Below are 24,565 nucleotides of genomic sequence, written 5' to 3'. Positions count from 1 at the left end.
GCGGAGATATTATAGGAGCAATAATCTTGAATTTAAAGCTTTTAGGGTACTTTTGGAACAGCAAAGATGGTGGTAGAAGCAGAACAGGAGAATGAAAATAGAGGTTTTAAGATTGTATTCCAGGGTCATAGTCATCAAAATCAAAGCAAATGTAACTGTTGACTTTGTGCATTCAGTTTTAATCTCTTAAAATTAAAGTTAATTTAGATGGTGCTTTAAAATAAATCCACAAATAAGTGTCTGGAGTGGTTTTGGGAAGCTTCTGAATGCTGACACTTGCTGCTTGTCAAACTATGGGTCACTGCTCATGAAAATCATTCCACACAGGAAATCTTGCAGTCTGGAGAAGTGAGAAACTAACAAACTGGAGACAGAAAGTTTAAGTTCAATTCAACCAAAGCACAAGAGCATGTTCATTAAAAAAAGAAGGATTTTAAAAGATTCAAACCACTTAACTTATAACCTATAATAATAATAAATAAAGTACTGTACATCCCAAGGGAGTTTGGATTTAGGATATAGTTTTGAATGCTTTAATAAAAAAAACAAAACACAAAAAACACCTTCTTTTGAGAATAAATGCTTGCTGATCATCCGTAAAAAGCCAAACATAGAACTATTTCTATGTCCCCTGAGATGTGCAGCTTGAATGCTGCTATTTGTAATCTTCTGAATTTTATTGTGCATGTAGGCAGTTTGTGAACTCCACACTAACTCTGTTGAAAAAATGGTGGCATGTAGTGATTCTGCAAGTCTTAAAAACCCTGTATTTGGTTAGAAACAATGCAAAAACAATGTATTTAAAAATAAATCTTATTTTATATCTTATATGTTACGACCCGGCTCGAAATGACCGTAACAGGAGCGGGGTGTCCCATGACTTCCCACGCCCAAACAGACACAGTCACAGCATCGGACTTTTAACAATAGTTTATTCACAACAATGGTAGTGGCAGTGTATAATTTCGGGGTGAGCTAAGGCCAACACAACAAACAAAACTCAACCTAGGCTTCGGTTCCCCTCTGACCTGTTCAAGGAAAAGAAAAGAAAGAAATAACACAGTCTGACCTCCCTGGTCTAAAAACACAGGAGAAAAGAAGGCTTCCCAAAATAATCGGCAGCTCACCCCTACTTGCTCCGCACTTCACACACATGCCCGACCTTTTAACCAAATAGCTACGGCCGCTCCGTCTGGACCTGAGGCAAGTGCACGGGAAGTCTGCCACACCCCCCGCACCGCAGCTCTTCAGTCGCCCTTTTATAGTTCATGTCCACAGCAGGAACCAGTTACATCAGGTCGTTCCTTAGGTCCACCAATCACAGCCGAGCCCCTGCACAGGTGAATTTGCATACACACATTAGGAAACAAATAACCCACCAACACACGCACGTAACATTATACTTGATTGCAGCTATATTGTGTTAAACTAAAATCCTTATAAAAGCGAGTGTCTCGTAATTTTACAGCTATTTCAAAATACCTTCACGCACATGCATCCATGTGTAAAAATACGTTTTTATACAGCTCTGTGCAATCCTTTGAAGGTAGCATAACATAAGCAGCATGGAAAGTGATAGGAAAACAGCACATACCTGTTTCACATATAGGACCTGCACAAAGGAACACACAGTGGTAAATATAACCAAACTATATAAACAAATGAAAGATTCAAATCGACTAATGATTAAGTGACATTTAGCTTTAGGAACACAGATGTACTGAATGTAACCAATGCTACCACAAACAGAGATAGTATGCAGAGCCAAGGTTACATGTGCTGTGTTTACATTAAAGCATTATGATTGACTAAAACATAACAGAACACAAAATAACAATATATGCAAGTGACAAATGGTAAATGAATTCAGTCCTAGCCATGATTCAGTAGCTTGTAAAGCCAGCTTGAGCTGATATAACTTGAATTTGTGGAGAAATTTTGACCTACTCTTCTCTAAAATTCAGTGCATTGAGGTTTGTGGACATTTGTTTATGTGCTGTCAGTTTGCGGTCAGGACTTTCAGTGGGCCACTGCAACACCGCTAGTTTCCGTTTATAGACATTTTGTTGTAGATTTGCTGCTGTGTTTGGCATCATTGTACTCTTTATTCCTGTCACAGAGATGACCTCGTATCTGACTCTACAATACTTTGGTGTTCAGAAGAGTTCATGGTCAACTCAATGACTGCCCGGTACCCAGCTTTTGTGGGTGGAAAACAAACCCAAATGATCATCTCTCCACCACCTTACTCGACAGCTGGTGTGAGCTGTTGGTGCTGAAATGCTGAGTTTGGTTTTTAGGCCAGTTTGGTTTGGTTTCATCTGAATAAAGTACATTGTTCCAGAAGTCTTGCAGTTTTCTTCAGATGCAGCTTTGCTAGGATAAGCTAAGCTAAGCCATGCTGCCATGTTCTTTTTACTGAGAGTGAACCTTTCCAAACAAGCCATACTTAGAGTCTGTAGAGTCTGAGATGTAGCTCTTAGATTTCTTTGAGTATTGCATGGTTTGACTGTGCAATGCTGGGATTTGCTTGGACATCCACTCCTGGGGAGATTGTGGCATTGTGTTTACACGCACCTGAATAGGCCAAACCCGCAAACTGTAAAAACCTCTGCTTTGATATAGGTGTTCACACAGATAATCACGTAAACAAGTTATCTTTCATTAGTTTTTCTGCATAAAGTCATGGAGTAAACTTAAAGCTTGCAAGAAAATTCATGAAATGTAGTTTTATTTGCCCCAAAATAAGTCTCTCAAAAGGCTTCTCTTAACCCTCATCTCTTCTCCTATTACACTTCGGGATTCTTTTCATGCCGTGTATTTCATAATATCTCTGAAACTGGCCTGCCTGCATTCCTGAGCTGTCACCCACTGGAAAAACATTTGGAGCATTACAAAATGAATAATACAACAAAGCAGGCTCTTACCTCCTGAGCAGCTGAAATCCTGCTGCAACAGTGCAAAACCATTTGGACTCCTTAGCTCCCAAACACTCAGAGGAGAAGAGATGATGCAACACAGTGGTGCCCTGCACACTAATGGTACTCCATACAGTCACATATGATTGCTTGTGAGCTGTGCACCAAAAACAAGCTATATGGTGTCTCTTTCTAGCCCAGAAATGGCTGTTCCATGATTTCCTGACTTTGATTTATCAGACCAGATTACAGCTTTCCACTTTGGCTCAGTCCACCTTAAACGAGCACATGCTGACAACAGATGAACATTTTTCTAATTCACTCATTCATTCTTAATAATATTGCAGGGTCTTCACCTTACAATATAATCTAAGAAAACTGGTTCAGTCTTTAACCAAGAAGATCCTATGAAAGCGTATTTGTTAACAACAGGAATTTAATGTGAGGAGTTGTGATGTGTCCTCATCAAAAGCCCAGATGAATTTTTTTGTTTGTTTAGGCCTACTTTTGAGGGTTTATGTTAGGGCTGTTCGATATAACGATATATATCGGATGAGGATATAAAAACGTCTATCCGGTTGTTCAGTCTGACGTCACTAGCCGTGTCTGGGTCTAAACTCCGCTGCAGGTCCATATATCAAACGATCACTGTGGCATTACTGAGAGTTGAAAAACTGTCTAAAGTCTTTCATCTTTAATAAAATGATCAGCGTTCTGCTCTACCAGGTGTAACAATTGAGTTTAACATCCAGGCATCCATGAAAACGGAATTTATGACATTTAACGGAGTTAGAAGTTAGCAGGGAGTTAGCTCGCTAGCTTCTATCTAAATACAATATAGCATGTCCTGACTGCGGGGTTTTGGAAACAAATTAAAACATACAGCTTTCTTATCACTTCCAGCATAAATGAAGACAGAAAACTAAACAGCAGTGACGTTTGTAGGGTTACTGAAGTTTGGCTAGCTGGTATATAATGATGTGCTACGTGACCGCTAGCGACATAGCTATGTTAGCATAATATAAACAAGCTAACTTTTTTTCCACTCGATAAAGGTTAACGTGAGTTTTCTCGGTGGTCAGAAACAAATGTAATCGCATGGCAGGATGCTGTAAAAGGACCAAACTTCAGCCAGGAGAACAACTGAGATAATTCATCTACAATACAAAGTTAGTCATTCATATACTGCTGCATGGGCTGGGCTGTAGTTACATCCTAAGGTTTTAAAAACTGAGCTTAAATAAATGATTAGCGGTAATAAAAGCCGAGGGAGGTCAACAGGGATCACTGACTGTTTTAGGAGCTTTTTGAGATCAAATAGAAGAAAATACATAGCATTAAACATGTTAACAACATAAAAGCCATATTAAACGCAGACTACTTTAGACCCGGAAGTAGGATTCGTCGCGTCATCACTGAACAACCGGATAGTTTCATTTTACGCTGTCGTTTGTTTCATGATGTCGCAAAATAAACTATTTACGGCAATATTTTTTCACCATTTTGATGGTCACTGTAGTGCCTATATTAATTTCGTAAAGTTCTCTCTTTCTCTTATATTTTATATAACCACACTATGGACAGACAAGCACCTGTTTTTATGCGTTGTGGTTAGCAACAACGATGGTAACACCATCGCGTGTCCGCTTGTTTATTTTCCACATAAACCTTTCACAATAAAGCTCAAGATCCTGTTGAGACTTTTCAAAATAAACTGAATCACGTGAAATAGCAGATTGTTTACGGATGACAAGTAAAAAAGAGCCGCCAGGTGCTAAAAAATAAACCTTAGACTCAAACGTTAGAACAGGCTTTTCCCCGCAGCACGCCGTGTAATAAATACAAAGAAAACGGCGGCTGTTACAACTTATGTCTAAAAATGTATAGTTTCATGCATCGGTTAAAACACTCGACTCCAGCTACATGACGCGCAGCTGGAAACACTTCCAGCAAGACGAGCTGCCCGAGATTCACAGAATTTACAGAAAATGTTACATTTTTGTGATTTATATCGTTATCGGACGATAGAATTCTTATATCGGGATATGAGATTTTGGTCATATCGCACAGCCCTAGTTTATGTGTAACCTGTGAATATTGGGGTGCTTTGTTTATTTTTTAAATGTGTCACATGTATTTTGTAACTCTTTGTCTCACAAAGTAGTTTGAGCTACTTTTTAAAAGCATCTTTAGTTGCTCCTAGTTTAACTCCTGGCTCTAGTTTCTCTAATACTACCTGAGCATGTCTGTGAAGATGCCCCTGCTTTTCAGTAATCACTTTCAGTCACACATTTTCCGGTTATATCAATCATAATCCTCGTGACCCGAGACCATGTGAAATAGGATTACATCCTTGCCACCCACACACACACAACCCTCCCACACACAAACGCACTCTTTGAAGTGAAGACTGATATGGCTGGAGATTTGTCCTTTCATAGCGAGTCAGATATTAATGTTCGTTTAATTGCCTAACATGACTGAAGGAATGAGGCGTGTGTATGAGTGAGTGCTGTCCATGTGCACAAGTTGTGTAAGCTTATTAGCAGCGCCACTGGTCTGAGGAGGAGATTGAGGTTAGTCTAAGCCCTAATCCTCGTGGACCTTATGCTTGTTATACAGCGACAAAATCCTGGCTCCACCCCTTTTGCAAAGACACACAAGAACACACACATACTCTCACACACTCACACACAGGTGCGTCACAACAACACAGTTTCCCTGCCTCCTTGTTTACTGCTCAGCTCCATCTCAACTCTTCCTCTCTTGTCTCGCTCTCAGGAGGAAAGCGAAAAAAGGGGAGGAAGAGGAGGAGGTGGTGGGCACTGTGGAGTAGTTTCCCAGTCGTCATGACGACCTCACACCCCACCATCCTGCTATCTTCTTGTTACCACGGTGACCTGATCCCGTTTCATCTCCGCTCTTCTTGATGATCCGGATTGGCTCGATAAATAAGTGCGATCCGGGAGTGCCTCTTCTTATTTCAGGAACGAGCTTGCGGACGCGAGAACAGATCCCACGCAGGGACGCAGATTGGAGGACAGGACTGGGAATGCTGTGGGAGTAACTCCGGAGCGTTGCCTGGAAACAGCAGCATGCCAGTACAACAGATAACTGTGGTTCCGTCCAGGGACATAGCCAACAATGGCAAGAGTGCTCTTCGCTCCAAAGACAAGACCGAGGTGAGTCTCTGACCTCGAAATTTCACTAAGGGTGAGTAAAGGCTTTGTGTGAAAGTTGTGTTGTTGTTGTTTTTTTGGTTAAGGCTTAAAAGTAGCATAAAGTTGGTGATTTAAGATTGCAAAAAAGTTGTTTCTGCTGTCAGAAGGCTGAGGTAAATCGATTCAGTATTAATCTTGTGGACATTGTGTGTGTGTGTGTGTGTGTGTGTGTGTGTGTGTGTGTGTGTGTGTGTGTGTGTGTGTGTGCGCGCGCGCTTCTGTGCGTGTTTTTATCAGCCTTCAGTTTCAGTTCCCAGGCTTTTCAGCTCACTCACTAAACAACACACATGTACAGTATAGATGTATCACAGATCCTTCACTTGGGGTTTGGTGCTTTGAGGTAGAGCCTGACATCATAGCTATCATATCACAGACTGAAGGATGAAATTACATCACATCAGTTCACAGCAAGTAAAATATCCCACAGTGACACATCATGGCACACACACAGCTGTAGGAGCTGATGGAGCATAGCTCATATACGTAAGCATTTTTCATGCAGGAGAGCTCGCTAAACAAATTGAATGGTCAAATTTATCATCTTGATATTTAAGCTGTATACAATTTTAATATAGCATCAACTTATCCAAAATAACATTCCATCTTAAAATACTCCTTGATATCTGCAGTTCTTCAGTTGCTGATTAAAGTTTTCCACCATCAGAGCAATGGTTTCATAATGTCAGGAATGGGCCTAAACTTGACCTCACTTCACTTCATGGTATGCTGTGGTACAAAAACTGCTACACATCTTGTCACAGGTGATAAAGTCAGATGCATAGCATAGTGCTGTATTTCTCTGACAGTACTGATAAAGAACAGGATGAGTATAATGCCCATACATTATCTAACAAATAATACTCATACATAATTTGTTGAATAAGTCTTCCCAGGCTAGTTTCTTTGTTTTTGATATCCCCCTAATCATTACAAATCTGCTTATGAAGCGAGAAATTGCTGAAATAGCTGTGCCAGCTTCCTCAGGTTGGTGCAGTGTTGTGTTTTCTTCTTAATCTTGTAGAGCAGTCCCAAAAGTATACAGACTTTTGGAAATGTTCATCATTTCATTACATTGTGGTTTTTTTGTTTTGTTTTGGGGTTTTTTGTTGCAATTTTCCTCTTTTTTTCAGTTGCAGCTGAGAACAATCCAGTGAAGAAAATACAGTTAATGGACTCAAAGTTAATCTGAATAAATCAACCATGATACATCATGTGTACCATTACTGTTTGGTTACACCAGTGGTTTAAGGCTGGATTTGTGGGGCACTTCCACCAGAGGAACCTTATCCTGCTTCTATTGCAGAAACACCTGCAATAACTGTAATATCTAAACATTGGTGTTTGTACAGTAAGCTGTTCTGATCTTGTTTAAAAATGTATTCTACTTTTACCACAGGGATAGAATATTATTTTTGCACCATCAGTGTGATTCCTTGTTAGTGAGCTCTTAGCCAAAAACTTCTTGGCATGGTGTGCAGAGTGTCCTTAAAAGTTTGAGGAAAATGGATAAGAAAATAGCAGATGAAGAAGTGGCAGGCCTAAAAACTATCTGCAGCAGATGAACACTATCTGAGAGTCATGTACTGAAGAAATGGGAAAAAAAATCCAGCAAATACCTGACACAAAACCTGAGAGATGCATCCGGACCTTCAGCAGATCCATCTACTGTTGGAAGGGTGGCTGTCAAGAAGTCATTCTTTAGGAAGGGAAACGGGAAGAAAAGGTTGAGGTATGTCAAATTGCAAAACAACTGCGCTGAAAATCAGGGGCAACAGGTCTCATGGAGTGATGAATCCAAATGTTACATTTTTGGTTCAAATTACCATTACATAAGGAGGAGGTCAGGAGAGTCTAGGGCCTTTTGTAATGTGGAGGTGGAGGCTCTGTATGGTTTTGGGCTGCATTTCAGCCGGTGGTGTTGGAGATCTTGTCAGAACTGATGGATTTGCAGTACTACATGGAATAAATGGAAATACAGTATATGAAGTAAAAACAGAGTTTGTACAATTTTGGCAAGCTTGTACGTCAGAATTTAGTATAACCACTTTTGATCATCAGCACAGCCTGAACTCTCTATTTCTTGTAAGTTTTCAAGTCGTCTTCAGGAATAGTTCTCCAGGCTTCTTGAAGAACATTCAGAGCTCTTCTTTGTATGTTGGCTGCCTTTTGTTCTGTTCTCTGTTGAGAAGATATCACACTGCTTCAGTAACGTTGAGGTCATGGCTCTGATCCATGACTGATGGTGTTTTATCGTCTGTTTTTCTATCCAGGTATGTTTTCACTGCATTGGCAGTGTTTTTGGTGATCTTGGTCATGCTGAAAAACGATGCTGCTGCTAATCAGACACTTTCCAGATGGTGAGATGCATAGTTGTTACATTTGGATTTCCATGTTTTTAAATGCTACGGCTTGTGCTCGTAAAGCACTGAAACACTGTTCCTTTCTACCGTTTTGATCTGCATCTTAAGACGATCTGTTTATGGTTGATATTCGGCTGAAGTTTCAACAAAAAACAAACAAAAAAATATATTGTTGGAACAATCAGAACTTGATAATAAAGTCAGGATTTGCTGACAGTTGTTGGTCAGTTTGGTCTGTGACTCTGGGTTTCTTATGGAATTGTATCTGTTGTTTTCACCTGAACTTTCACTGTGGCTCAGTGAACACTTTGTGTTATAAAGACACAAATGCTCTGAGGTTGTTTAAAGCTGGAATTTTGTCAAATGCACCGCTTTCAAATATAAAGTGTGCAGCTGCAGTGTCACGGTTGGTTGTCTAAATGTGGCTGTAGGTGTGTTTGATCGTATGCCAAACTACAGAACCAAAATACATCCCTCAGTCCATGCTACATCACTTAATCCCCTCTGAAGAAACATGCACATGTCCACACACAGACTCGCCAGAGTTTCTGCTGTGCATCAGAGCCAGAGTGCCAACAGAGGATTCGAGGTTCAGGTGAGCGACAGCAGTACGCTACCTCTGAAACTTCACTTCATTACTGGAGAGCTATCAGTTATAGCTTATAGAAGCTAAATCTAGAGGAATTATGTGTTTTGCTGGAGTCTTATGATGGTCAGTTTCTTATTGCCCTCTTTTGCTGTGGCATTTAAAAGTTGATGCACTTAAAAAATTTGATGTCGTGTATTTTCTCTAAGAATTCATGACCAAAGTATTTTTGTGAGTGTTTAGCCCTGATATTAGGAATTGTAGAATAGCATTTGCTCTTATATCTTTGAATAGTATTTTTTAATCTCTGTTATGTGCCAGCCAAAGAATTGAAGTGTCAGTACTGTACCAGTGCTATGAACGCAGTCATTATTATGGTATTATGGTGCTTTATGCTCGTCTGCTAAGGGTAAAGCTTCTTTTTGCTTTTCTCTTGATTAACCTTTGTTGTCACATAGATGTATTTCGAATTGATGTAATGTCCTTTCATTTAGAAAGGCAAGAAACTGTTTTACATATTCACACAATGAGCAAGCTAGAAAACGTCTATAAATACACAAAGTGTGATTTTGTCTGCTAGACTGCTGTTGTGCAGTTAGACACACCTCACCCCTTTATCATGTAAAGCATATTGTGCACACGTGCTTTATAAAAGACAGGTTAACTATCTGACTGGGTCTGTGCAGTATTTATTTTTAGGTGTAGGACAAACTTGTGCTGCCTCCCTTGTTTTTGGCCTCTTTTCTTACCTGAGAGGTGCTTCTTCTTTATTTGTACGTATGCTCCATCAAAGGAAGTGTGCTTGAATTGTTTGGGCTTTGTTGGCCTTAGAAGGGTGAAAGACTCAGTTGCAGGGTATCGATAAGTTGTAGCAACTCACACATGACGTGTTTTGGAACTTTATCTATGAGTTAAGGTTGGTCCCAGATGTGTTTAGCCTAGCATAGCACAAAGACTAGAAGCAGGAGGAAACAGTTGGCCTGGCAGGCTCAAGTCTGTTTCCTGTTGATTTCTTTTTTGTTGTTTTAAGCAATGTTAAACACTATTTAGAGCAACAGAATGCAAGAAGGAAAATGGTATTAATCGCCCCATCTATTACTTTTTTAAAATAATAAAACAGCACATACATGTCCATGCACGTCTTTTCCAAAAGATATTCTAGTTTGGTAAAATAAATCAGTTTTGTTGGAGAATGTCTGCTTTAGCCCACTGGTTGTGTAGCTGATGTTGGTTGTGTTTTGGGGGTAAGCATTAATGTTAATGGAAAAAACTCCAAACAAAATCAAGATCTCATTATTTCCTTTCATAGCTGTAGTCTTTGATCACCCACTTCTGGGGGGTTTTTTTGTTTGTTTTTTTGACGCATTAGAGGTTTACCACAACACGGAAACCAACCTGACTGGAAGGAATTACACGACTCCCAGGCATCAGTAGTTGTATCTTCTTAGAAATACCCTTTTTATTATGAAACTTTGGAAAGATGATGTGAGTAATTATAACTGGTCACATACATGTGAACACGTGTCCATCTCCTCTAAAAGGCAGAGGAGTGTTTGCTTTGACTCCAAGCAGGGCTGCACTGATTTAAAAGTGGCCATCAGAAAATCCCTTGATCAGCTTAGATGATGCAGTTCTCTGCTTGTCAGTGTCTCTTATTTATTTCAGTGATTTTCACAGAGTGTACCTACAACTGTGGCTGTGTATGGGCTGATGCAAGCTCAGGTTTTCCTATTTTATGTCAAGTATTTAAAAAAATAGATCTATGGAAAAACCACGCACATTTAACATTCCAACTTTGAACTCCACAAACATCCTGTAAGATACATAAAACTTAACAAATCTCAGCCCTTTAAAGTGTCCACTTTCATACTGACAGGTGTTATAGATACTCTATAATATATGACATTAGGATCAGATGGGTACTGGTTTTGGGAAAAGTTGCAGTTACATCTTTGGTTTTAGGATTTATTGACAGAAAGGAAAATACAGCCAGCTTTATCCATGATGTCCATTGTCCTTTTAACTCCTGCCAGTTCATTCTCCACTGCCCACCCACAGCAGTAGCAGACAGTTGGTAGGTTATTAGCTTGAGCTCATTGCATGTATGATACTTAAAACAGTATCCAACAAATATCTGCAACAAAGCCAGATTTAATCCCATAATGCAGGTGCAAAGGTCCATGTGGCTGAGGATGAAAGCGAACCAGAAAAATAATTGCTCGCTGTGACTGCTTCGGTTCATCTGCATTACTTATTCAGCAATCTGTAGCTTTCCCGACTCACAACCAGCTGATTTCATTTGAATTGAGCCATGTTGTTGATGTGGTTCATACGTAAAATAGAAGCTAGGTTTCAGTGATATGATGGTAAGAATTTTGGGATCAGGACAGATCGAAAGTGTCTGGAAAATAATTTGGCACCAAATTATTATGGAGAAGATATTTTCCTTCTTGGTGGTTTACCAGCTGGTCGTCACTTGGTAGCTCCCACTCGCCACCATCTCATTGGTAAGTAAAGCTGCTGCAGGCCACAGATGTCTGCTGGTGAAGCCCAAGGTCTAATAGGTGAGTTCAGACAATCAGCGCTCAGGACAGATTCTAGAAAAAGTGCCTTAAGTTGCCTTTAAATAGAGACACATTGCAGAGCAGCATCTTGTGCTCTTAGCAGGACAACCAGGTAATAGGATTGGCTGGCTTTAGCTCAGGTCACAATGAAGCAGCAAGGACATGAGGCTGTGCACGACTCTTGATGCTGGATTTTCATCGGTAAACACAGTAGGACTGATCAGCGCTGAATACCTGCTGGTGTTAAAAGCAGCTTAGTTTGATTATTGGAGTTTTGTTTTTATTGCAGATTTAAACTTTAGTGTCTTTTCTACAAAAACAGACACATTTCTCACCTCGCCTATTTTTGGAGGTCTTGGTGTTGGGTGGGTGGGGGCACGGGGAAGATTTAAACTTTAGTTTGAACGTTAACAGCATGCCTGATGTGTGTAATCATTTGATTTAAATTATAATGATTGCAGTTTGAAGGTGAAGCCGCCAGGTGATTTAGAAGTTATTGCTAAAGCTATTATGCGGCATTCATTTCTCAAAAAGAAAAGAAAACAAACAAACAAATATAAATGAAAAAAAAAAAACCCTTTTGCTGCTTTTCTGTGCATTAATATTCACCTTCCTGAACTTGACATGGGCATATTTGAGTAGTTTAAAAGACTTTATCTATCATTATCATACACAGAAAAAAAAAAAAAGCAGCAGCAGCTCTGCAGCAGATTGCACTAACACATATTCGGGTGAATTAGCCATTAGCTGAAGTCGACACAAGGGCTGTAAAATATTGTTCCAATATGATTTTATGGTTCTGTCTGGTGTTGTGTGCCAAAGAAATCATTGGTTTAAAAGCCTCAGGCTCCACAGCTGCTGCGCACTATTAAAGCATCACATCCTTCAGCGTGTTTATTGGGCTCTAATGATTTTCTGTCTCTCCATCTCCCCTGCAGGGGAGGAAGGCACCTGGGCGCTCAGGGAGTCGATCCAGCAACATCTCCAAGGTAACTGTTAAATATCGGTGCTTAAAGCATTAAAATTAAGGTCACAGTTCATAGTGTACGGTAGCATTGCATGGGAAAGCACAGTTTGATGTACGAGAATGTGGTTAGGGTGTGTGTCACACTTAGAGTAGAGATGGATGTTCACAAAACACCAAGTGCACACTGATGCATGACTCACACAGAGTACTCAATTTTCATTTAAGGTCCATTAGTTCAGATTTCTCATATAAACATCAATCATCATTTGAAAAGCTACAGATCACTTTTTTTTTTTATCACATCTATAAGTCTTTTCTATTTTTTTTTCCGCACGGCCTTCAAATAAATAAGGCTCGCTACCCTCACGCTGGTTTTTAGCAGCACTAGGCAGCTGTTTTTAACAAAAACAACATCACCGGCTGAAGACTGTCTTCAGTGTATTCCGATGAATCATCTGAGACTAAACCCGATTTGAAAGTAGAAATCATAACACGGAAGTTAAGTTTTTTACATGACCAGAAATGCAGCTCAAATAGCTCTAGTTACTCTACTTTTGCCAGAGGCGGAAATAAGCAGTTTTTTGTTCACATATTAGCTAAAAGAGCTTCAAAAAGCAGCAGCGATTTACAGTATAGTATGGGTGCATAAATGAGGTGCAACCTACTCAGTGTCACTGATTATTGAATGCAAGCACAGTGGAAGAAAACTTTTTGCAGTGTGTAGGAGAGAATCTAAAAGCTGTTTTCCCTCAGAAATTAATGATTCACCTTCAATCTTATTGTAGTATTTTATATATATCTACTGTCTATATTTTATGCATTAGGTAAGTTAAATTGTCAGTACCTACAGTAAGAGTTACAGTAAAGGGTCACCCACATGACAAATGATAGTACATTAAGGAGTATGTTTGATACTCAAATCTTAGGGTTTTGGGTATTTCAGGAGTACCTTCTACAAAAAATAAATGAATAAAAAAATTAAAATGCAACCACATTTGAGCACCAGTAAACATTTACTGGCACCTGATTCATAAAACAATGTGTGATTGGTTGTTTAGTAACTCATAAGTAATTGTAGAATGCACTAAATAGAGGATGTTGGTGGTTGCAGGCTAGCAACTCGACTGCAGGGCTCACTACAGCCTCAAGGACATCCATAACACCATCCGCTCAGGACATATGCAGGTAAGATTGGCTTCTCTTGCAGTTACAGTTACCTGGGAAGAGAGACTCCATTCCTTGACTATCTGCAAATATCTGTTCAGACATCTCTTTTAAAGCCAGGAGCAGCCAGCCTTCTCTCTGTGATATTAACATGCACACTTCTCTTCTGAGTGGGAGACTGAATTAGCATGGTCGGCTGCACCCCAAGGGCATAACAAACTTAAAATGTGTGCTGTGGCGCTCCCATAGTGCAATCAATGGGGGGGAGATGACTGATTGCAGAAATGGAAACCTTCAGCTTGTTATACCCACTGGTGCCGTGTTGGCCACACTGACAGGCTCAGTCCTTTGGCTTCATGGTCGAAACAAGCCTGTGTGTGTGTGTGTGTGTGTGTGTGTGTGTGTGTGTGTGTGTGTGTGTGTGTGTGTGTGTGTGTGTGTGTGTGTGTGTGTGTGTGTGTGTTAGCACCTTAATTTGCTGTCCTAAGTTCAGTCCATGTCCACTGCCTGCTTGTTTGATTATTTAGTCTGATCATAAGCTGTAGTTTCCATTCTGTTTCCTATTATCCATTGCCTGTTTTGCAGCGGCAGCTTCTGTCCAACTACTCTCAGCTTCAAATGAAACAGAAGCTGTGTTAGCAACCTCTAATAGCAAATAACTCTTTGTTATCTACATTAATTAAAGAAGAATGAGATATTCTGTGATCATAACGTGTTTCCAAGTATAAGAGAGAAATCATAGGCAGCCCTAATTCTGTCACTTAGAAATTAATCTGAATGACAGCAGAGAATATATAAAGAGAAGTGTCATTTTACCGTAAATACACCAGAAAGCCTGAAAAAGAAAAGAATCAGTGTTGCAATGGTGTAAAGTCCAGTTACTTGTTAAGTAATCAAAATCAAAAATGGTAGCATAAATTGTTACTAGTAAATTGACTAAACTTAATCTTTAAAATCATGCAGCTATGTTTCAGCCCATTGCTTTAGTTATGACAGATTTATGTTTTTCCATCTTGTTTCACTTTATTTCATCTCCATCTGTGTGTGAATGTGTGTGTGTGTGTTTAGTTCTGGACAGCTGACCCGCTTAGAGGAGGATGTGTCTGAGTCACGCAAACACAAAAAGCACACGCACAACTCCTCTGCAATGACGGTCACTGGCACCACTCTGGGCTCATCGGCTCAGGCACAGAAAAAGCAGGTGAAGCGACGTCACCGCCGCAAGAGAAGCAGCTGCACGGCCATCGACTGCGTGGAAACCAATGGCAAGCACGACCACAGCGACCGGAGCCTCAGCTCTGACCGTAGTGAGCTGGGCGAGAAGAGGGAGCACTCCTTCAGGAACCGGAGGGATCTCCCGCCTCGCTTCCGGTGCACAGGTGCGCCGCATTCAGACTCCTCTGAGGATGAGGCGTGCCGCGAGAGCCGCAGCTGGAGCAAAGAGAAAGCCAGAAGAGCGCGCCGCCGCAGCGGGAGCAGCCGGGACAGGGAGGTGATAAACCCACACAAAGGAGGAGAAGACAAAGCCGAGATCATGGAGCTGCAATCTGTGGGCTCAGATGAAGGGAAAGAGAGTCAACCTCTGATGGAGGACAGCAGCGGCCTTAAGAAGCGCCACAACCACGGGAGCTCAGTGAAGAGAGACGGCCATGCATCGCAGAGGGATCGATCGCAGGGCAGAGATAAGGATACGAAGAGCTACAAGTCACAGAGCCCAAGAGGCAGCTCCTCATTGGCCGACGACGGCGAGGAGCTCATCACCAAGAGATACCAGGAGAAGGGTTCAGGGGGCGGGGATATGTCAGTGCCCACACTCCAGAAACACTGTGGTGCGAATGGGAACACACCGCATCCCTGCTCTGACGACTCTGAGCTGGAGGTCTGCAGGTTAGTTACATAAGTGTGAAAACTGATCATGTACTGACCCCAAGTTTATCTTCATTGCCCAGATGAGGCCAAACAAACAAAGACAAAGAGAGGCACTAAAATAAAACAGTGCAGAGACTGCAGGTCATTTCTCCTCCTTCTGTCTGTGTGCAGGATCTGCCACTGTGAGGGGGACGACGAGTGTCCGTTGATAATGCCCTGTCGCTGCACGGGAAGCCTCAGTTTTGTTCATCAGGCCTGTCTCAACCAGTGGATCAAATCCTCCGACACTCGCTGCTGTGAACTCTGCAAATTTGACTTCATCATGGAGACGAAGCTCAAACCTTTAAGCAAGGTACGCCGCACACACTTAGGTCTTCCTGAAAAGCGTTAAGCGCTGAGATATGCAGGGCAGTTCTGAGCGTGTTTCTCTGTCTCCCTCCTGTGTTCGCGCCTCTTTCTTCCAGTGGGAGAAGCTACACATGTCGAAGAGCGAGAGGAGGAAGATCTTCTGTTCAGTGCTGTTTCACCTGATAGCGATAGTGTGTATATTGTGGTCGGTCTACATTCTGGTGAGGAGAACTGCTGAAGAGATCCGACTCGGAAAGAACGGTCAGTGCTTTCCCTTCGCCTCCCCGCCGCTCACACGCCAGAGTCAGGCAGCATGCAGTACGGTCCCTGTGGTGTCTCCTTCACTGTTTGCATGTCAACACGTGTGTCCATAGTTACATGTTGGATACTATTTCTCACCACATGTAACATAAACAAAAAGCCTTCTTTTTTTATTATCATCTACTATGATCAATGTGTGGATCTATATTTATAATTATAATTAAATTGTCTGCTGATAGTTTGTCTTTTTTAAATGAGAATTATAATTGAATGTCACCTTTCACCCACTTACTTCACTTTCTTTTTCTGGATGTGCGTAGCGTTTGTTAATGCACCCTATGAGCCATAAAATCCCTCAGATTTCATATTCACCTCTTCTCTTATAGAATAACCGACAAATACACAGAATTAGTAAGAACTCCTAAAATGGGTGCATTAATGTGTGGGTGTTGTTTTCCTTTTCATTGATTCATTCATACAGATGGCATGAGTGAGTGGAAAGGAGTTTCCACTCACTCACACAGAGTAGGTTTAACTTCTTTAATGTTTCTTTTCTGGTGTAGTCAGTTACTTATGGCCGGTATTGATGTGGGTGGAATGGATTTATACAGGATTGTAACCATGCAAAGTGTATTAGCTTCAACTCTACTGGTACAATATGTCAAAGAATACAGTGTGCATAATCCACTCCCAACATGCCCCCACAGCACCCCACAGGGTACCTTTAACCTGCAGGTATGCCTGACTCTGGTTAAGTGATTTTAAAAAGTTTCGCCTGTTTGGGTATATTAGGTACATTATACATTAGGTGTTTTACTGTGATAGTCGTCCCTAAACATTAGACACATTAGGCGTCCTGCTCTAGTGTGGAAGACGGACTTTGCTTTTAGACATCCTCTGAAGAGTTAACTTTCAGTTTCTCAGACAGTTTATAACATTTGAAAGTCTCAAAATAAATGTGTGAAGCTGCTGAACTGAGCATGTTTAGCAATACTTGTGGTATGTGGCCAAGTAACTACATCGCGCTTGCCATATTCACAGGCCACTTTATTAGGTACATGTGTTCAACTGCCAATTAAAAGAAATATCTAATCAGCCAATCACATTGTCTGGTTAGATATGGTCAAGATCATCTGCTGATGTTCAAACTGAGCATCAGAATGAAGAAGTAGGGCCATTTAAGTGACGGGACGCCGTCATGGTTGTTGGTGCCAAATGGGCTCATCTGGGTAGTTCAGAAACTGTTGATGGACTAAGATTTTCCCACACAACCAGTGTGCAGCGGTTCTATGGAACGAAATTCCTTGCTAATGCCACAGATCAGAGGAGATGGGCCAGACTGATTTTGTCCCCTTATGAGAACAGTATGCACATCTCCTGATAACGCACCATGTCACACAATGTTCAAATCAATGTATTAACTGTACACAAATGGCCTCCACAGTCACCAGACCTCGGTCCAAAAGAGCAGCTTTGTGATGTGGTGGAACGAGAGATTCACATCACGACTGTGCAGCTGACAAATCTGCAGCTACTGTGTGATGTTGTTGTGTCAATATGGACCAAAATGTGTTTCCGGCACCTTGTTGAATCTGTGCAACGAAGAATCAAGGCAGCGGTACCTAATGAAGTTGAAAGTCACTGTTAACGAATATAAAAGAGCTTTTAGTTTAATGTGTCATTTTTGTGTTTCTGGGGAAATTAACATTTACTGAAAATGTTTCAATTTTATTATAATCAGATTTTTATTGCATTAACATGCAGTAAAAGTCAGTGTTACCTTACTGAACAGAAATCTTTGCATTTTTCAAGTAAACTGTCGCCGCTGGTGCATTTTCTTTTGACACTGGCCAAATAGTCTTTCTGGGACTGTTTGCAGGAAAATCTTTGTCAAGTCTGCGATGTGTTTACAGGAAGTTATTTTGACAAAGGTGACACATTTTTTGGTAATTCTAAGAGAAACACCTACCAAATTTATTGGAAAGTGAAACCCAAAGACCAACTGTCTGCAACAATAAGGTTTCAGATGTTATACTTCAAAGACAGGAAGGTTCCCACTGCAGCCTCGGAGTATAATCTCAACAACATAATAATAATAATTTTTTTAAAACAGCCGGATGGAGAAAACCACTTGGAAACTAATGCAAAAGTAATTTGCATGGTACACTACTTATACCTGAAATCTGTGAGATGAACACTCTCAGGAATGTGAAGATGATGCGATTGTTGATCAGTATCCTCTGATCCACGAGTTATCCTTCAAGTCACAGTTAACACCCCTCAGTGCTCTTCTACATTCATGGTTGTGTTCAGTGGTGGTGTGTGTCGTGTTGTGTTTACGATGTAGGACGTAAGAGTAGATGCAGAAAAATACATATGACCTATAAAATCATAAGCATTAATATTTAGAGTATTTCTACAGTGTTTGCACAATAGAATATTTTCTCCAGAGATTAAAAAGAGAAATTGCTCTTGATTGCAGCCGAATTATGGAGAGTTTCTCTTCTGAAGTACTATACGCCGCAGGGTAAGCACAGCTCTGCACATGCCACCATCTTGACCCCTCACACGTCTGCGAGGGGCACTAACAGCTGCTGTGTGTGTGTGTCGGTGTCCTTTCAGGTGTGCTGGAGTGGCCCTTCTGGACTAAGCTGATTGTGGTGGCCATTGGCTTCACGGGTGGCCTCATCTTTATGTACATCCAGTGTAAAGTCTACCTGCAGCTGTGGCGCCGCCTCAAGGCCTTCAATCGCATCATCACTGTGCAGAACTGTCCTGAGAAGGACCTGCACAACCCCCAGGCCCGGCAAAGCACCATCGCCAATGGCAGGCATGAAACCGTGGAGGTGCCGGTCAGCCAGGCCCCAGCTCCGGCAGCTCCGATGGACTCTGACACGTCAGTGGAGGCTGCCGTGGCGCCGGCGCAAAACCCTGTTTGACTTATCTCCTCCTGCTCCGAGAACAGTCCCTAATCCCACTCTGCTCATGGTAATGTCAATGAGCACAGTGAGATTTGGACTTGTGCAGTGTTGTAATGTTGTTCTCAACTCCAGTGGGTGCTGTTGGACAAACGAACTGATCCAGTCCTTCGGTGATCCAGAAAAGTTGGGGTCAGAAGGGCTTCACGAAGAAAAGAAGAGGGGCAGAGTGTGGAGAGAGGACAGAAACAAAGCCATCGGCACAGAATGCTCGTAAAGACCGTGTTTTGTGGTTTACCGACACTATTTTATCCCAGTATGCACTTTCTCAACCTGCACTGATATGAGTTAAAGATGTGAACACTCTGCAGATGCTCATCAAAGGTCTCAGTATGTTTCAAATGAATCACGCATATGACTCGTAATCAGTCCCCACATCAGCTGACACTGTCACACATCCACAAGGCGGGACAATTAATAAGCTGCTTCAGCTTTTACCACCCAGCTTCTCTGACCTGCTTTCACTGATGCTGCCACTGTTCTGTGAGGGGGACTTGCTGCTGCTCTTGCTGAGAGCTGGGAAGTCCCAGAAGAGAGCCTACACAGTCCTGATTGGCCCAGCTGAAGCCTCGCATGAATTGTAGAATCAGAGATGCAACATTGTAGCAGATAAGGGCTACTCTGAAACGCTCCAGATTCAGTCACTGCAGCCACGGTGCTGACTCTGAGATCTGTAACACATCTGTGCCCCTGGTGTTCACTGAGACTTCTCCATTTAGAAGTTGAGCTGCTGTCGTATTTTTGAAAAAAAACATATGGACCAATCACTTTACATGAAGTGCAGATCTATGACCCGCAGACACACTACTCAAAAGTTTTTAATGAATTTGGAAAAGTTGTCAAAAGTGAGAGTGAGGCAGGATAAAAAAATACAATAGCTTGAGTTTGTTTTAAACCTGCCTGATCGGGCCTGTGTGACAAGCTCTGAAGCATACTGAGACCTTTACTCTCCTTTTGGACAATCAGGTCTTCAGACACCAAAGAGTCAGATGTTATAAGTAGAGAAACAGACCGTAAACTGAACCTTTAGCTCAGTCGGAGATCTAAAAACGTAATAGTCTGAAAGTTATCGTCAGATTATTTGTTAAAATAGAAAGTCTACAGTAGCCCAGTCGTTTGCAGCTTCGGAGGTCCTGAGCTGGACAACCTTTATTTATATGTCGATGTAACTAGAGCTTTCATGGTTTCCCCCCATTCATGTTTTTACATTAGATTATGAGCATTTCTCTTGATTCGAACCAACACAAAGTCGGCCTACTCAAAGCGACTGTTACTCACACATGACCACTTTTATAGTCTCGATTTGGTTTCTCACCTCACAGAAAATACAGTTTCCTCTGTGTCTTAAACCCACCGCAACCGCTATTTTCTAAATAAAACAGAGCATTCTGGTTACATGAAACGCATATTTGTTTGTGCAATAAATGATGAATGTAGAAACCTCTGAAAGGCTGGTGTGAAGTCACTGAGAAACTTTTAGCAGGAGTTCAGACTGGGAAAAAAAAAAATCTGACTTTGCTATTTGAGGCTGTAGCACCATCTCGTGGACGGTCCAGGAATAGCAGCAGCATTTTCTCACACATCACATTAAGTGTGCTGAAAGTCTTAATACTCCAGCAGGTCCAACATGAAGAGTCTCAGTGGGAGTCTGAAATCTCATCCATTTGCTCACTGTCCAAATCGCTTCCATCTTCCTCATTATCATCATTCTCCTGATTCTCCTCGCCCTCGTGTTCCTCCTCTCCTTCCTTCTTTGACTCTAAACTTTTGTTCGAGACCTTGCGCAGTTTAATATTCGGAAGTTTCTTCAGGTCCCCAGTCCACTCTCTGCAAAATTTAAAAATGCAACAATACTAATGACCAGTCTTCAAAATCGAATCATTTCAAGTTCAGACTTAAGAGTCCATGTATGCACTTTTATCAGCTGATCAGCCAATCCGTGAAATGATGGAAGCTGAATAATTATAACATCTTCTCAAACAAAGAGAAACAAGAGGTTGAGTTTAGCTCATTAAAGCTCGTCCACTCACCTAAAGGTCTTCAGATGTTTTCCGTTGATGATGTCGGGGATTTCTGAAACACCGCAGCAGAGGATCAGACAGTTTTACAGCCAGAGGTGTCTATAAATTACTCGTTTCTTTTTTATTTCTTTTTTTTTTAAAAACAAGGACTCACCGAAACCGACACCCTCAAACTGTGCCCGCTCTCGCTCGATGGTCTGTTTGATTACGGCCTCTCTGGCGCCATGGAGACGACCCTGCCGACCTTTGATCCCATTCATGAGTTCAATCTGCTCAAGTTCAGAGTCAAATCTGTGGAGGTATCTGAAGACAGAAAACATACTACTGTTCATACACTTTGTTGCTTCATTTTATTTTAGGATACATATACAAGTATTTCATGAGTTTAAAACACTTTCATTGGGGGAAAAATATAATTTATGCATAAAGTCAATGTTTACAGTATTTAACCTTCTTCTTCATGAGATCTGCAGTTCTTTGTGGTGTGCTGGATATCAGTGTCCGGGCAAAATCCTGACTGATTGCGATTCATTCCTGGCTCATCAGTGCTCCAGGTTCATCACAGGTTCTGGGGTTCTGCTTGTTCACGTTCAAGGACTGTAACTAGATTATGGTGGCATTAGGATCTAGGTAGTTAATTTGATGATCTTCAGGCCGCTTAATTACCATTTTTTCCTCGGGACACGGTGCTCCTTTGTGCTGGAAAATGCAAAGATTGTCACCAAACTGTTCTGGGAGCGATAAAAGAAGCTGGTCTTTTAAGATGTTTTTATTGGCGACAAACTGATCGACTTGGGAACACAATCAGGATTTTCCCCTGACATGGATATCCAGCACACCATAGAGAACTGCAGAAGTTATGAAGAAAAGTCAGTGCTGTAAATTCCTTGCTTAAACTGTTATTTATGTGACCACAAAAGACTCTGAAACTCATAAAACACACATATGATTGATCTGTATCTTCGTTTCACATAAAAAGGAATACATTCGAATAAAAACTGCACAAAATTAACGCCACGGCTCAAACTTTTGGTTGTGATTGTTGAAGGTGATGGTTTCTGTTTATAGTCGGAGTGGAACCGACCAATCATGGTAGAGGGGGTTGGGTTCATGCAGGCTGGAGAATAAAACGAGGGCTGTATTAGGGCTGCCACGATTACGTCGACTATCAAAATTGTCGACGACTGATTTAATAGTCGATGCGTCGTTTGAAGCTTTGTAAGATCACAAAAGAAACAGGAATAATTAGTAAGATTTAAGAGTGTAATAACGGACTGAAACAGAAGATGGCACCGCTGCATGTACAAGGATGCCAGCTGCCGTTACACCCCGAAGAAGAAGTAGCTCTGTCCCAGAATTCATAGCGCAGCCCAGCTCAGTTTCCAACAATGGCGGCAGCTAATTAGTTTTAATATTACTCTTTCTGGGTCACAAAATAAACGTTTAACATATTTTCAGGCAAGAATGTAGCTGTGTAAACCTCAAATATCTGCTCAGTTTATCAAGACACCACATATTTTCAAAAGCGCGCCGACGTTTTCGGAGACGTCTGTTAGCGAATAGCTGGATAGCTAGCCGGGGGCAAGGCTAACTAGAGCCTGTGAGAACACCGAAATCGTTTTCAAACCCACCGCCGTCTTTCGCTACTCAGGTTAAACATATATAAGTCACTGAGATAACTTAAAAATGTTATTGTTTGGCTTTTTTTAGTATTTTATTTGTTCCTGAGTAAATCGGTTTGGCTGAGATTAAAGTTATAGTTTTTACACAGCTGAATAAACGTCAAGCAGACAACTGATCATCAGAAGTGTGAGATGCTCCAGAATTTACTCCAGTGTCCTGTTATATTTTAGATAGAAAGGAGTTTATTAAACTTCACCGAGACAATCTGCAAATTTCATTAAAATTTAATAAACTATCATCTTGTCTTTATTTTTAGTTAGCACATACCTTAAACACTTAAAGCTGTAAGCTAATGATAGTTATATAAGAGCAGATGCTGCTGGTGCAATAAGCTGTAGTTTTACGTCCAATGGATGATGATCTGATTAGTCGACTAATCACAAAAATAATCGGTGACTAGTCGACTATCAAAATAATCGTTTGTGGCAGCCCTAGGCTCTATTTGCCCAAATGAAATCATCACCTGCTGTCTGATGACATGTAGCGTTTTGTAAACAATGGCCAGCTGATGGATGATGAAGTCTCAGCCCTGAAAACATGAACCACTCTCACCAGAGACTGGGGCAGCTCACAGACTGACTGATGGGCTCACAGTTTAATGCATGTACGGGCTCTCTCTCTCTTTTTGTTTGTGCACTTCCAAATGAAAAATAATGTACTCCAAATTCAAAATGAACATAAGCCCAGAGCCAAACCTCTCAATGATGTCGCAGGCGTCTTTTTTTGTGTAAGTCGCCTTAGCTGGATCCAGCTCACTCTGAAACCACAAGAGCTTCTCACCTGTGATTGGAGATACAAGAAAAAAAGGAAAGAAAACATCAATAAACACCTTTTTCTTTTTTGCTCTTGCAATAACATGAACGAAAAGCTTGCTCTCACCAATGTTGCTTAGACGAGTAGCTTTCTCAGTCTTTTGCCTGCAGCATCAGAAAGAAACCAGTTAAACCTCCTTTAAATCATCACACAGACGCTGTTTACTTCACACAAGAGGTTAAAGAAAACTGTCAAGGCAGGATGAAGTGTCTCAATCAGCCCAAGTTACATTTAATAACATGTCCCTGGAGCCACGCTCGTATTTGCATCTGCAGACTCGCAGCGCGGAGGCGGAGACATGGCAAGAGTTTAACACAATGCTCAAATGTGAGGCTAACAACATGCTATTGATTCGTTAAGGTGAGCTGATCTCTGCGGCCATCTACAAACCTCTCTTTCCTCCTAAGTCTGCACTCCTCTCGGGCCATATAAGCTGCCTTCCGGCTGTACGGATGAACCACTTTCTCCGCAGGTTTTCCCCTCTGAATCTTCGGCTAAAAAACACGACGAGCTCCGATCATTTAGAGGCCTTTTATTAACGCTACACAAACAGAAAACCCCACAGTTCAACATACTCACCATTTTAACTGTGGAAACACGTGTGCTGCGGGGTCTGTTGACAGCTGGACCGGAAGTGGTCCGTCTTCAAATTAAATCCGGACGTCGTGCGGGGAAACTAGAGAGGTTCCTCCAACTTAATGAGATACCTCTACTACTACTGCTACTAATAATAATACAATTTTAAGATGCGATCAAAAATAAATTGAGAAATTTATACACACACACACACACACACACACACACACACACAC

At 41.3% G+C, this 24,565-nt stretch overlaps 2 protein-coding genes and 1 long non-coding RNA gene across 3 annotated transcripts; 1 reads left to right on the top strand and 2 right to left on the bottom strand.

The window, feature by feature from the left end:
- Window positions 1–965: 965 nt before the first annotated feature.
- On the bottom strand, window positions 966–4,651 carry LOC308395782. The gene is made up of 3 exons (XR_013971459.1): window positions 2,928–4,651; window positions 1,595–1,612; window positions 966–1,332 (listed from the first exon to the last, which is right to left on the bottom strand). It is a non-coding gene; the product is annotated as an uncharacterized lncRNA (long non-coding RNA).
- Window positions 4,652–5,199: 548 nt separating this feature from the next.
- marchf1 (membrane-associated ring finger (C3HC4) 1) lies at window positions 5,200–20,193 on the top strand. Its single transcript, XM_080879749.1, has 7 exons — window positions 5,200–6,100; window positions 12,588–12,638; window positions 13,728–13,801; window positions 14,849–15,667; window positions 15,821–16,001; window positions 16,114–16,258; window positions 18,881–20,193. The coding sequence occupies exons 1-7, from the start codon at window positions 6,014–6,016 to the stop codon at window positions 19,195–19,197; spliced, it is 1,674 nt and encodes a 557-aa protein (XP_080735875.1). The 5' UTR covers window positions 5,200–6,013; the 3' UTR covers window positions 19,198–20,193.
- A 263-nt stretch (window positions 20,194–20,456) lies between these two features.
- On the bottom strand, window positions 20,457–24,470 carry tma16 (translation machinery associated 16 homolog). Its single transcript, XM_080879750.1, has 7 exons — window positions 24,333–24,470; window positions 24,144–24,247; window positions 23,820–23,857; window positions 23,636–23,720; window positions 21,412–21,560; window positions 21,267–21,309; window positions 20,457–21,063 (listed from the first exon to the last, which is right to left on the bottom strand). Exons 1-7 carry the CDS (start codon window positions 24,333–24,335, stop codon window positions 20,874–20,876), a joined length of 612 nt encoding a protein of 203 aa, XP_080735876.1. The 5' UTR covers window positions 24,336–24,470; the 3' UTR covers window positions 20,457–20,873.
- Window positions 24,471–24,565: the final 95 nt, after the last annotated feature.

The sequence above is a fragment of the Rhamphochromis sp. 'chilingali' genome (assembly GCF_963969265.1).
Source record: "Rhamphochromis sp. 'chilingali' genome assembly, chromosome: 4".
NCBI lineage: Eukaryota > Metazoa > Chordata > Actinopteri > Cichliformes > Cichlidae > Rhamphochromis > Rhamphochromis sp. 'chilingali'.
Note: the sequence above shows the minus strand (reverse complement) of the source record. Positions and strands in the feature narration are given on the sequence as shown.

Excerpts from the sequence above, each read along its gene's own strand:
- marchf1 (XM_080879749.1), top strand. The coding sequence starts at position 6,014 with ATGCCAGTACAACAGATAACTGTGGTTCCGTCCAGGGACATAGCCAAC. Across the intron at positions 13,802-14,848 it reads TCCGCTCAGGACATATGCAG|TTCTGGACAGCTGACCCGCT; the intron begins GTAAGATTGGCT and ends GTGTGTGTTTAG. Across the intron at positions 15,668-15,820 it reads TCTGAGCTGGAGGTCTGCAG|GATCTGCCACTGTGAGGGGG; the intron begins GTTAGTTACATA and ends GTCTGTGTGCAG.
- tma16 (XM_080879750.1), bottom strand. Across the intron at positions 23,721-23,819 it reads TACTCGTCTAAGCAACATTG|GTGAGAAGCTCTTGTGGTTT; the intron begins GTGAGAGCAAGC and ends CTCCAATCACAG. Across the intron at positions 21,310-21,411 it reads GTTTGAGGGTGTCGGTTTCG|AAATCCCCGACATCATCAAC; the intron begins GTGAGTCCTTGT and ends GCGGTGTTTCAG.